The 13,681-nt window shown below is 44.6% G+C and overlaps 1 protein-coding gene across 1 annotated transcript; it reads left to right on the top strand.

Moving 5' to 3' along the window:
* Positions 1-6,684: 6,684 nt before the first annotated feature.
* On the top strand, positions 6,685-13,542 carry LOC108263795 (leucine-rich repeat flightless-interacting protein 1). The gene is made up of 12 exons (XM_017464950.3): positions 6,685-6,857; positions 8,479-8,673; positions 9,042-9,134; positions 9,250-9,288; positions 10,050-10,199; positions 10,303-10,395; positions 10,554-10,703; positions 10,899-10,961; positions 12,149-12,334; positions 12,636-12,806; positions 13,001-13,093; positions 13,276-13,542. Exons 1-12 carry the CDS (start codon positions 6,855-6,857, stop codon positions 13,318-13,320), a joined length of 1,281 nt encoding a protein of 426 aa, XP_017320439.1. The 5' UTR covers positions 6,685-6,854; the 3' UTR covers positions 13,321-13,542.
* The last annotated feature ends 139 nt before the right edge of the window (positions 13,543-13,681 follow it).

Here is a 13,681-nt window from a genome sequence, read left to right as displayed (position 1 = left end):
GTGACATGGGTTCTCTTGGGCTGATTGAAGAAGAGGTGTGCTGCAGCATTCTGAATCATCTGAAGGGGTTTGATGGAGCTGGCCGGGAGGCCCGAGAGTAGTGAGGTGCAGTAGTCCAGTTTTGAGATAACAAGAGCCTGGACTAGTATCTGTGTAGCCTGTTCGGTGAGGTAGGGTCTGATTTTCTTGATGTTGTACAGGATGAACCTACAGGACCGTGCAGTTGTTGAGATGTGGTCTGTAAAGGTCAAGCTGTCATCAAGAATGACCCCAAGGTTCCTGGCCGTCCAGGTTGGCTTGAGTGTGGTCGAGCCTAGCTGTACAGTGAGGTTGTGGTTGATTGACAGACAGGCTGGGATGACGAGAAGCTCAGATTTTGCCAGGTTGAGCTTAAGGTGGTGTTCCCTCATCCAGACCGACAGGCAAGCAGAGATGCGTGCAGAGATGGATGGATCGTCAGGCTGGAAGGACAAATAGAGCTAGGTGTCATCAGCATAGCAATGACATGAGAAGTCATGAGACTCAATCACCTGCCCTAGAGATGTAGTGTAAATAGAAAAGAGGAGTGGACCCAGAACTGACCCCTGTGGAACACCAGTTGTGAGTTGCTGAGTTTCAGAAATGCCTCCCCTCCATGATACCTTGAAGGATCTGTCAGACAGATAGGATTCCACACAGCGCAGAACCGTTCCAGTGATGCCCAGGCTGGAGAGAGTTGACAGGAGGATCTGATGGTTCACAGTATCGAAAGCAGCAGAGAGGTCGAGTAGGATGAGGACAGATGATCTAGAGGTTGCTCTTGCTAGTCGTAAGGCTTCAGTGATTGAAAACAGAGCAGTCTCCGTGGAGTGACTGCTCTTGAATCCAGACTGCTTGGTGTCCAGGAGGTTGTTCTGTGTGAGAAAATTGGAATAAAAACGGCTCTTTCAAGAGTTTTGGAAAGAAAAGGGAGGCGGGAAACAGGTCTGTAGTTGTCAACTACAACAGGGTTAAGTGATGGTTTTTTAAGCAGTGGGGTAACCCGGGCCTGCTTAAATGAGGTAGGGTATGTGCCAGTAGAGAGGGATGTGTTAAAGATGTGTGTGAGTGTAGGTAATAGTGTGGGAGAGATGGATTGAAGAAGGTGAGAAGGGATAGGGTCAAGAGGACAGGTTGTGTGGCGGCTAGAGAGGAGGAGTGTAGAGACATCAGTCTCTGAGAGGGGAGAGAAGGAAGTCAGTTGGGAGTTACATGGAGGAGGAGCCAGTCTATGCATGTCTGGGGTTGAGAACTGATTCCTGATTGATGTAACCTTGTTGGAAAAGAAAGTGGCAAAGTCATCTGCAGTGAGAGAGGTAGGGGAAGGGGCAGGAGGGGGACAGAGAAGAGAGGAAAAGGTTTTGAAGAGAGTGGGTTTTGGGAGAACTGCCAATCTTCTCTTGGTAGTATGTGGCTTTAGCAATGGAGATGCTATTGGAAAAAGAGGAGAGAAGTGTTTGGTAATTGGTTAGGTCAGTCGGGTTGTTAGATTTACACCATTTCCTTTTAGATGCTCTTAGTTAAGATAAGATAAGATAAGATATAACTTTATTAATCCCCCATAGGGGAAATTTAGGTCAACATAGCAGCACGAAGGAATATAAAAGAACAAAACAGATGCTGTATTGTAGAAATATTCACACTATTTACACAATACAATCAATAATAATTATTTACAACCAGATGGCTGATGGCACAAATGAGCCTCCAAAGCGCTTTGAGGCTCGGGGCTGGATGAGTCTGTGGCTGAAGGAGCTCCTGAGCTGTCTCAGCTCAGCATAGAGAGGATGAAAGGGGTTGTCCATGATGTTTTTCAGCTTCCTTCTCATCCTCCTCTCAGTCACCACCTCCACACCGTCCAGTTCCATCCCCACCACCAAGCTGGCCTTCTTCACCAGCTTGCCCAGTTTGTTGGTGCCACAAGTCCCGATGCCACCTCCCCAGCACACCCCAGCAAAGAAGATGACAATGGCCACCACAGACTGGTAGAACATCCATAGCAGCCTGGTGCACACATTGAAGGACCTGAGCCTCTTCAGGAAGAACAGCCTGCTCTGTCCTTTCCTGTAGAGGGCCTCTGTGTTGTCTGTCCAGTCCCGTTTATTGTTGAGGTGCACCCCCAGGAACTTATAGGTGTCCACCATCTCTACCCCTTCACCCCTTATTACAACATGGGTGTGGGGCCTCTTGCTGCGTCTGAAGTTCACCACCAGCTCCTTGGTTTTCCTGTGTTGAGCTGGAGGTGGTTGCTGTCACACCATCCGATGAAGCTCTCAATGAAGTCTCTGTACTCCTCCTCTCTGTCGTCTGTGTTACAGACGACGATAGAGGAGTCATCTGAGAACTTCTGGAAGTGGCTCGTTCCAGAGTCAAAGCAAAGGTCAGAAGTGTAGAGTGTGAAGAGAAATGGTGACAGTACAGTTCCCTGGGGTGTGCCAGTGTTGCTCACCACGACGTCTGACTGGCAGCCATGTAGCCTGACATACTGCGGCCTGTCAGTGAGGTAGTCAGTGATCCAGGCCACCAGGTCCTGATCCACCTGCATCCCGAGTCAATAAGCGCTGAAAGCATAAAAGACTGGCCTGAATGCTCTATTTTAACAGGTAACACGAATAAATGAGGTATATTTGGATTGAACTGGACGTTTGGCGACGAGGTTGTCGGTCTGCCCTCCCCTCTGCTGGTCGTGGCGGCTTGTGGGGGCACTGACCGACGAGGTCAGTAGAAGCAGCGAGACTCACGCCGTCGCCTCTCCCTCTCCTCCTTGCGGATCCAGGTCTGCACGAGCTGCATGGGCTCGACTGGGGGTGCTGGCTCTGGTGGCAGGGGCAGCGCGGGGCGGTTGGTTCCAGCAGACAGTTCAGCTGTATTGCAAGGTCAATGAGGGCGTCGAGGGTGAGCTGTTCACTTCGAAATGCCAACTCTCTCAGCAACACGGGATTCAGCCACTGACGGAACGCAGTCTTGAGAGCTGGCTCATGCTCCGTGCAGTGATGGTGCGGAACTCCAAGGCATACTCCACTGCATCACGAGAGCCTTGCATGATCTTCATGAGTTCCTGGACGATCTCCCAGCTGTCAGGGGAGTGATCAAAAGCATGCAGGAAGCGGGAGAGGAAGTCCGCTAGCGAGGGCTGGTACCACCCCCTCGTTTCCACTCCGCCGTAACCCATGCCAGGGCGCGTCCGGTGAGGAGCTCCATGAAGTGCGTGACTTCACGGACTTCCGGCATGTCAAGGTAGCTCTCAAAAAACAATGAGCACTGTAGCAGGAAACCCTTACATCGTTCCGGCTCTACAGCATATCCCTCCGGTGTAGGTAGAGGCGGATAGTGTGCAGACGACGCGGCTGGAATGTGCGCAGCCGGCACTGGTTGAGCATACACTGGCGTACTAGAGGTGGAATGTACGTGGGCGGAGCGAGCGGTGTCGCGGTCGGAAGCGTGGAAGGGCACAGGCGCGACACTTGCTTGGTTAAAAGCGATATCCGGTCCCGCTGTACAGATATCACTCGATTCTGCTCCAGGATGTGGTGTTGCCACTCTGGGGCGTCCGATTCCTCCAAAGTAGGCAAAGTAATCTGTTACGATACCTTGTTGGATGCAAGCACGGACGAACAGGACTAGAGTGCGGGGATCAAGCGGAAGACGAAACACGGAAGACAGCAGTAGGTCAGGCGATTGGGCGAACAATCCAGACTGGGTTTGGCAGGGAAAAATAATCCAAGAACAAGCGATAACTCCAAAAACTTTAGAAATCCGAAACATAGACAAAGGCTTGGTGAACGTCAGAGGAAAGGCTGCTGAGCATTTACTTCACGAGGTGCTGAAGTTAACGAGGCCTTTTATAACCTATGATGCAGCACAGGTGTTAGCACTCAGTACTCCGGTGAACGTGAGCGCTTGCATGACCGGGAAGTGTAGTTCTCGTCGGCCATGTTTGTAGTTGGCACTGCATTCTGGGAACTGTAGTTACGAGTTTGCCGCAACGTGACAGAGAGACTGCTCCGAGCGAGAGAAACAATACAAAGCAAAATGAGCAAGACAAGAAGAATTACTGCACCTATTGGCAGACAGACGGTTCATATCCATGAGCCCCATCCCCTGATTACTGAGTTCAGCCAATAAAACCCCGTCTCGCTAGTCTGTGGAGGGTTGTGTATCGCAGACCGCATGTGTTCAATGATAGAATGAGTATTATGTGTCTGCGTAACGAGGGGACATGTGACGTTGTGTGCGTAGCACTGTTGGCAATGATTCTTATGACCAAAGGTGATACAGAACGCTTTACAGAGGCGGCCAATATCTTGGCATACGGGCTTTTGACTACTAATTGTCATCCAATCTGCAGGAATAGTCTACTAGAGAACTTGCTGCAATGATGTGATTGGCGTGATTGATCATTAAGTCTTCCACCCAATACACTTCAATATCGCGCTTTGGTTTATCTTTCCAGCTTAAGGCTCTACCCCCGGACCCCCAGTGTTGTCGGGAACGGTCCCAGTGATTTGTGAGTTATTTCTGTGACAGGGCTTACTAAAAGATACCAAATATACCAGCAGAAGGGTGCACGATTAGGAATAGGTTTGTATGTATGAGTGGATGTGCAGGTCAACATCTAATGATTTGTGTCTAGTCTGCAACAGTAGTTTGTGGTCAGGGAGCTTTGGGGCATAAGAGGTGAAGTCACCTTGTCTGACCTCTGTCCTGGTCATGTGGCTATATAGTACACACTAATGAAGTTCAGTCCTCCTAAGAGTACAGTTTCCGTCGTCAACATTTTCTCCAAAAACTACATGTCCGTGATTTCGTAGGCTACTAGATACCACTTTGTGTCTTGTGTTGTGTAACCACAAGGAACTGGTGTGAGAATGTGTGTTTGAGTGCAGTGTGACACGTGTGTGGGTGTGTATATGCAGAACATCGCTCATGAGCGTCGGTCCTCCTAGAGGCCTCTTGATAGAGAATCACTTTCTAGTCCACCTGTCAAAGTCCCGTCTTCTCCAGTTCAGTGCTCGGCTCTGGCACTCTCCTACAGTGGCTCGCATGCATCCACATGGCTCTCTGGCTGACCTTTACCACGGAGTGAGTGACGAAAAGGATCTAGAATGGCAACCAACCACCGTGGCTTCTTCTTCACCGTGGTCCCTGCCATGCATCAACTTTGGTCCCTACTTCGCGGAGCACCGGCAGATACATAATGCTGCTCCTGATGTCTTCCAATGTCCAGGGTCTGTGAACTAGCATCGGGCCTCCTTCTCCAGCCACTTCTAGCATTGGGGCATTTACCACGGCGTGCACTGTCTCTTCTTGTTGGTCTGAAGCCCTCAGGCAGCAATGTTGTTGGTCCCTTCACTTGGGATCTCATATGTAATGCCACCGGTGAAGTTAGCACGGCTGGCACGTAGTGCGGTTGGGGTTGGTGGCTCAGTTCTGACAGGTTCAGATAGAGTGGCATAGGCTGGCACGCTTCATCGTGAGGAGGTGCCTCTGAAACTACAGGTTCCTCCCTCCTTACTGGCTGTGGGCATTGCGGTGGGGCGGAGTCCAGGTCGGGATTGGCTTTCTGCGATTTAGCACACTGAGAAACAGATGAGGGCCTCGCTCTGCCATTCAGCAAATGCCTTCCAGTCAGCCAAAAACTGTGCTTCTTTTTTTACTTTTAGGAATATCGCACTTCTTTGCTTCCAAATTAAATTTATGTTGTTCTAAGTGTCTGAGAATAAAACCTTATTAATATAATAATACCTTTTTCTAGGAAACCACATTCTTTAACCCATACATCATATTGGTTCAAACATTCTTCCCCATAATTAACATGCATAAACGTGATATTAGGACCAACATATGAGCACCCTGTAGATACCATAGCATGTGTCACAGGATGTGATTTGCTCCATGTTTTTCCCATATTTATTTATTTATTTATTTTTTTACAGCTTCTGTAACTGTAAGTTTTACTCAATTTAACGTGCTATGAAAATCAAGTGAATATGCATTCTCGTGCACTTATTTGCACAGAAAAGGTTCAAAATGTATGCCAAATCTCTAGACATTCCATTAATCATATGACTTATAGGTTCAATAGAGCAAACCTTAAGAATGCAAAAGAGTTTACCTATGAGGGCGAGTCCGCAAACAGCAATTTGGTAGGACTTACAGTTTTCTCTTCCCTTCTTTTTTAAAAATAATTTCTATTTTTTATTATTACTATTATTTTATCTCTGTAAAATTTACTTGTGCTTTAAATTTGCCAAATGTATGATGGATTGAGTCACTGGGGCATGCCACTTGATAATAACCCGCCGCAAAAATACTGCACCTCTTGCGCTTCTTAATAAGTACGCTCTTTACTTATTTATTGCTCGAACTGGACTCTTTCCGTTAGCAAATATTTTTACCATTATTATCTCTCTCTATATATATACCCGTCGGTATATATCTTAGTTTTGAAGCTGTGATTTAAGAAACACCAATATCTCTGCCATTGCAGAGGTGAAGTTCCTGGACCTTCTTATAAGAAATCGCTCCATGTAATACTTCTCTCTCAATGTAATACACGCATTTCTTATATCATGTTTGACTCCATTCCATACAGACAGCAATACACTATGACATCATAAAATTCTAATTCTAATTCTAAATTCTTGAAGATTCCTACCAGTCAGTGGTAAGGCTGCATTGGTCTTTCGCTCTGCACAACAAAGTGCAAACCGCCTGGCTGCAACACGGACTCCAGTTTACTTCTTGTCGAGAAAAGCTGAAAAGACTCGCGCAGCCCAGCCAGGAGACACCAAATTGTCGTGGAAATCAGACAAAACTCGCAGACTCGTCCTCTGATGGTAAAAAGGTTTATTACAGAAAAATGGTTAATACAGGATAGAATAAAGCAGGATAGAGTAATGAGAGCGCTCTGAAGTGCTTGTGCTGAACCACTACTATATATATGAAAAGCAGAGCATGACACACTTCAGTGTACCGATAAGAAGCGGTTTGAGGCAGTTCAAACAGGCTTTGTTTTAGGATCTTGGACAGACGAACCTTGAACAGATGAACATGTTTGTGTCTTCTGTACTGATCTCAGTAACATGACATATCCTTCTTAGGCATTATCCTCTGATGAACATGAACAGAACAAGAACAAAATTATTACAAAGTAAAAATTAGCAATTTCCCTCACACTCTCCTACTTGCTTGAGTAGGAGAGTGTGAGGGAAATTACTACTAGGACCACAGAAAATTAGAGGAGGTTGCCCAACAGGGGCTCTATCAATAGGGGCATGGCTGGCCAAAATGGCGGCCACGTAGACCCTGTTTGTAGGAGGAGCATATCCCGCTGAGAAACATCCTTGTAAGAACTCCAGGACTGTAGCTATTGCGCAGTTGGTTGTGTCTAGCTGACGTTCCTCACACCACGAGACAAAAAGTTGCCACTTGAGCGCATACAGTTTCATTGTGGATGGCATTCTAGCATTCTACATGGTCTCTACAACCTCAGTTGTGAGACCAGAATCTATGCTATGAGCTGGTGCCCATCAGGGGCCAGACACACAGTTTCCATAGTTCCAGCCGAGGGCGATAAATCAACCCTCCAGCTTGAGACAGTAAATCCCTGTGGATGGGAATCTCCAAAGGAGAGCTCTCTAGCAGGGATATAGTCTCTGAGAACTATATTCGAGCTGGCCAATAATGTGCAGTACTAGCAGCAGACCTAGACAGTGTTGGTGAACTCTCGCTAGAACTTGTGGGAGCAGAGAGATCAGGGGAAAAGCATATAGATGTGACCTCGGCCACATGTGCACCATGGTGTCCAGCCTTAATGATGCAGGAGGAGTGAGGGCGAACCACAGCGGGCGGTGTGTTGTCTCCTCGGAGGCGAACACATCCACTTCTGCTTGGCCAAACCTCCACCATATGGACGCCAGCACTTGTGGATGGAGCCACCAATCCCTGGGCCTCAGCCCCTGCCTCAACAGGATGTCTGCCCCCACATCCCAGTTGCCTCTTTTAAAATCTCCCAATATCTATCACCTTCAAACCCTCCAAATCTGTATCACATGGATTGTGAGCTCTGTCTCTGGGCACTAACGGTTCTTTATAGCTGCTTTTGTCCAAAGTTGTTCTGAACACTTAATTCAAATCCCCTGCTAATATAATTTGCCCACTGGCATCACCCAATATCTCATTTCCATCATGGAAAAAAATGTGGGAAAAAACAAACTGTTAGGTGCAATCACATTATAAGCAACTAATTTCACTCCATTGATAAGTGCCTCAATACATATAATTCTATCCATCCCATATCTCATTAATCAATCTAAAATGAACCTGTTTGTATGATCACCTGGTTTTGTTTAGACTGTGAAAAACATCGTAATCTTTCTTTGAGACAAACAATAAGCAGAGTCCTCAAAAGTGTCTGAATGCGTATGGAAGTAAATAAAGCTTTGGTTGTTTTTCCAGGACTCTCTGGCTGAAGCTGAGCAGGCGATGGAGGCCAACACTCAGCTGGAGAATATGGAGACCAACACTAAGGTAGAAGATATTAATTTAAATAACTCCTACCTGATGTCCAAAGTGAACACACTGGAAGACTCAGTGCAGCAGTTGTACGAAGAGCTTGCTCAGACCCGGATGAGGTGTAATGAGATAATGAGGGTAAGTGAGAAAATTCCTTTAGACTAGTGGTCACCAACCCTCTTCCTTGAGATCTACCTTCCTGCTGTTTTCATCTCCAACCAAAATCTAACACACCTGTTTTAGGTGATCAAGAACTTCTTAAAGCAATGATTAGATGATCAGGTCAGCAAGATTATGGTTGGAGCTAAAGTCTTAAGGTAGATCTCCAGGAAGAGGGTTGTTGACCACTGCTTTAGAAATACTGTGAAGACTTGTGAAGATCGTGAGTTACATCTCAGGCTATATGTACTTGAGTTTCGGATGCTGGGTTTCAGTTGTAATGGAATGGACGTGGCCCATTGTAGCGCTCAAGTTTAAACCTCTTTGGTTTCTACGCTGTGTTTTAGGAGCGGGAGCAAGAGCAGGAGGCTCACAGAATCCTGGAGTCCCAGTGCGAAGAGATGAAGACAACTTTAAAAACGCGTGACGAGTTACTGAAGGTAAGCCCTCTCACTAAGTCATGCCTGCTACAGTGCTCTGTGTCTGAGGCTCATTGTAGATTTGAACATTAAATACTAAAGTTGAAACCTCTTCTGCACCATGGTTGTATTTTAGGTGTGCGAGGGAGAGGTGAAGGGTCACAGTATCCTAAAGGTAAGTTTTTCTTCTCACATTACCACAATGGTTATGATGTTTTGTGTGTGAAGGAGATTCTCTTATATCATGTATTCTCTTATATTATGAACTGCTATTAAAACACCTTGGATATGGGGATTACTGGGTTATAGTTTCTGTTTGTGTATCTCTGTGTTGTCAAATACCTATGATGAATGTATTCACTTAATTACTTCTTCTGATAAGCTGATCAACTGCCATCCTTTATTATAGCTGACACAGCTGTATTTTTATATATTGCTGTATTTTTGTATATAGCTTTTGTATATAGCTGTATTTTTCATACATTGAGAGACTTATTTTTGTGGTATGACTGTGGTATGTGTGCGTGGCATAACTGTCTGAATCTTTCTAGCACCCTGCACAAGTAGAAACCGCCCATGCACTGCTGCTTATCTATGTGTATAAATACTCCTGTTCTGCACGAATAAACTTGGATGTCTCTGTGAACAGCATGTGTCAGTGTGTGTTCATTCAGACTCTCCAGGCCTGAACGCTCTGCAGTCAACCACACTTTCTCGATCATAGCACAGAACTAAGAGTCAAAAGTAGTAAAGGCTGAAGGCTGACGGAGGACTGAAAAACATAACCTGAAATACTTTATCCAACAGTGTGTGGCCTTGCATTCATGTTTAGTCACCTTCTTTGGGGACATTTTGCCATTTTTTTCCACAAAGCATTTCAGTTTGTTCCGACAAGTAATGTCAAGTACTGTCTGAACGTGTGTACGAAAAAAAAAGGTATCTCTGGCAGAGGTTGAGAGGAAATACAAGCAGGCAATGGAGTCCAATGCTCATCTGGAGAATGAGACCTTTGACCTGATGTCCAAGATGGGCATACTGCAAAACTCCATGCAGGAAATGACAAATAAGTGTGCTGAGGCAACAGAGGTAAGTGAGGAAAAACTTGCATTAAGCATTTCCTTTAGAAATAATGTAAAGACTCATATATATCATGTATTTCTAATTCAACATGCTATTTTTGGTCGAATAGAATTACGAGAAAACAAAGCGCATTCTTGAGTTCGTGTTGGCCACCGCCAATGAGCGGGAGAAATCTTTAAATCTGGAAATAGACTTATTTCAGGTATGACTTTCTCTTTATGAAATCAGAACCAGAACATTTCAATCTGTTCTGACAAAGGATGAATTGAGTCTTGACTTGCATTGACTGTGTGTGTGTGTGTGTGTAGAAAAAATAAATAAATAAATAATGCCAACAAGTTTTGATTTGTGAACTTCCAGGCTTCTCTGGCTGAAGCGGAGAGGCAGTACGAAATTTTGGTAACGGACTACTATGAGACGGTTGACACACAGAATAACTTGAGAGCTGAGCTGAGCACTCTGCACGGAAAAGTGGGTGATCTGCAGGGAGCGCTCAGGACGGTAACAACGGTAAGTGAAAAATACTTACATTTAGCAGTTCCTTTAGAAATAATGTAAAGAATCAAAGGTTCTGCATAATGAGTTACACCACAGGCTATATGTACTTGACCAAAATAAAAACTGTATTTTTACTATAAAATGTTGTAGATTTAAATATGAAGCACTGAAGTTTGAACCTCTCTTTTTTCCCCATGGCTGTTTTAGGCATGTGAGCAATTGAGAAGCATGAGGGACAAATTGAGTTTAATGATTACAACTATACTAAATGTAAGTTTGACCTTTTACCTTTTATGAAACCAATAAGCCAAAATTCAGTCTGAGCGCTACTTAATAATGAGCAATCCTTCCATTTTTATTCCATATCTGAGCCTCTGTTGAGAGAGAGGCTCACGAAATCACACATTCACCAACAAAATCAACATTCACCTAGATGAAGTCAGACATGGGGGAAAACCCTGGTAGTCAGCGATGGATCAAAATTCAGTGAAGCAAGTTACGCTTAACTGGTTGAGCAGTTGTCAGTGCATTTGGATGTGCATCAAACATGGACATGGAGTTGACTTTCCAAAAATACACACAGAACTGGAAGCCCTGTCCATCTTGGGCACAAGGACCAGTCACTGTGGGACTCCTCGATTACCCCCTATGTCTAGAATGGACTAGAGCTCTTCCCAAACTACTTTTTCTTGTGTTTGGTGAGTGACTGTGTAATCTACCAGGACTAACACAAAAAAGTTGCCTTTGTAACTCTTTGTGAACTTTGTGAACCAGTCCAATTCCTTCGAAGGTGATCTCAATTAATGGAAGGGGGCGCAGTGGTGTTTTTGGGGTGGCAGGAGAATTCACCAACTGATGTTCAGGGCAGGCTGTTAGACCAGCTCTGAACATCATTACAAATGTCTGGCCAACAGAACTGGACCTTGAATCTGTTTAATGTTATGTCCTGTCCGAAGTCCTCAAAATTTCCTGTACTTTGAAGATGTATTGAAGTTACTGCCTACTGTTTTAGGACCAAGAGTTAGAACTTCAAGCACATAGCACCTTGAGTTACTAAAAGTATGTTAACCTCTCACTCATGACTACTATAGTATATTGTGTGTCATAAATTAGCCATAATTTTTAAAACAAAACCTTAGTGTAAGAACAAAACAACAGTAAGAAAAGAGCAAAGGCAAAACTCTCAAGTGAGCACTAATTAATAATAACCAAAAGACACCACAGTCCCATCTACACGTTTTTATATTCGCTCACAAGACCAAGACTCGTGAATTTACACGTCAAAGTTCACCCAAATAAAGCCATTGTGAAGCAAAAAAAATTGTTCTCAGAAGCAGATTCTATATACCTTATCTGTGTCTGTTTAATACACATCTTCATAACCCAAGAGGTTAACTGTAGATGTGAACAGCAAGCACTAAAATTTAAGCCTCTTTTGCTCCGTGGCTGTGTTTTAGGAGCGTAAACGAGAGCAGGCCTGTCTGGCTGAAGCTGAGAGGAAATACAAAGAAGTCATGGAGGCCAATGCTCAGTTGGAGAAAGAGAAGTCTGACCTGCAGTCCCAGGTGAACACGCTGCAAGGCTCAGTGCAGCAGCTGAAGGAAGAGCACTCTGAGACACGCATGAAGTGTGATGAAATGCTGGTAAGTACGACAATCGTTTCATGAAGCAGTTCCTTTTGAAATAATGTGAGGATTCATGATGTTCATGCAACATGATGAGTTACTCCACAGGTCATACCTACCCGACCCATATAAGTTTTTCTCATGTAGGAACCATGACTGGTATTGTAAACTCTGACTGTGTGTGTGTGTGAATTCTTGTTTAGTCATGTTTTAGGAACATTTTGTTGTTTGTCCACGAAAAACTTCAGCCATGTCCTCAAAAGTGTTTGTGTGTGTAGAAGCAAATAAAGGCAACAAACTTTGGTTGTTATATTTCCAGGTCTCTCTGGCTGCAGCTGACAACCTGTATGAGGAAGCGATGCAGTCCAAGGCTAAGATGAAGAATGAAATATTGGACCTGAAGTACCACTTGCACACACTGCGAGACTCAGTGCGGGAGCTGGAGATAATGCTCTCTGATGGAGAGATGCACTGCGACGCTATAAAGCAGGTAAGTCAATCCCTGCATTAGGCAGTTGAAATAAAGTGAGAAATTGTGAATGAGGAGTTACACCACAAGCTATTCAGTGTGTACCTGTACATACTTTTAGTATAAGATGCTAGATGTTGTATTGAATGGAAGAGGCCCATTGTAGACGCGAACATTAAGCTCTCAAGGTTGCAACCTCTTCTGCTGTGTTTTAGGAGACAGAACAAGAGCGGGAGGCTTACTGTATTCTGAAGATGCAATACAAAAAGATGAAGGAAACTATTCAGAGGTTCAGAGAGCTACTAATTGTAAGTTTTTCCTCTCACCAAGTCATCACTGCTGTAGCACACCATGTGCAAGTTGTGGGTCAGTTAAATAAATACAGGACCTCTCACACGCGCACACACACACACACACACACACACACCTTCACACATGGATATTTAGAAGCAAATATTCAAGCTGCTACATTAACTGTGTATTTTCACAGAACTATCACACAGAGCTTGGTTTCGTGGAGCAGGTTGATCTGTGAACCCCAGATAATTGCCACGGGCATGTTTTAACACCTGGATATTCTCTTACAGTGCATCCGGAAAGTATTCACAGCGCTTCACTTTTTCCACATTTTGTTATGTTGCAGCATTATTCCCAAATGGATTAAATTCATTATTTTCGTCAAAATTCTACAAACAATATCCCATAATGACAAGGTGAAATAAGTTTGTTTGAAATCTTTGCAAATTTATTAGAAATGAAAAACAACAACAAAAAAAGCACATGTACAAACTTCTTTGGAAAAACTGAAGCGCTGTGAATACTTTCCGGATGTACTGTATGTACACACGAGAATTTCCAGGTGTTAATCCCTGTCCCTGGTCTCCCTGAAGGAGGAG

This window comes from Ictalurus punctatus, chromosome 1, assembly GCF_001660625.3.
Source record: "Ictalurus punctatus breed USDA103 chromosome 1, Coco_2.0, whole genome shotgun sequence".
Classification (NCBI taxonomy): Eukaryota; Metazoa; Chordata; class Actinopteri; order Siluriformes; family Ictaluridae; genus Ictalurus; species Ictalurus punctatus.
The sequence above is the reverse complement of the archived record's forward strand: the minus strand, read 5'-3'. Positions and strand labels throughout refer to the sequence as shown.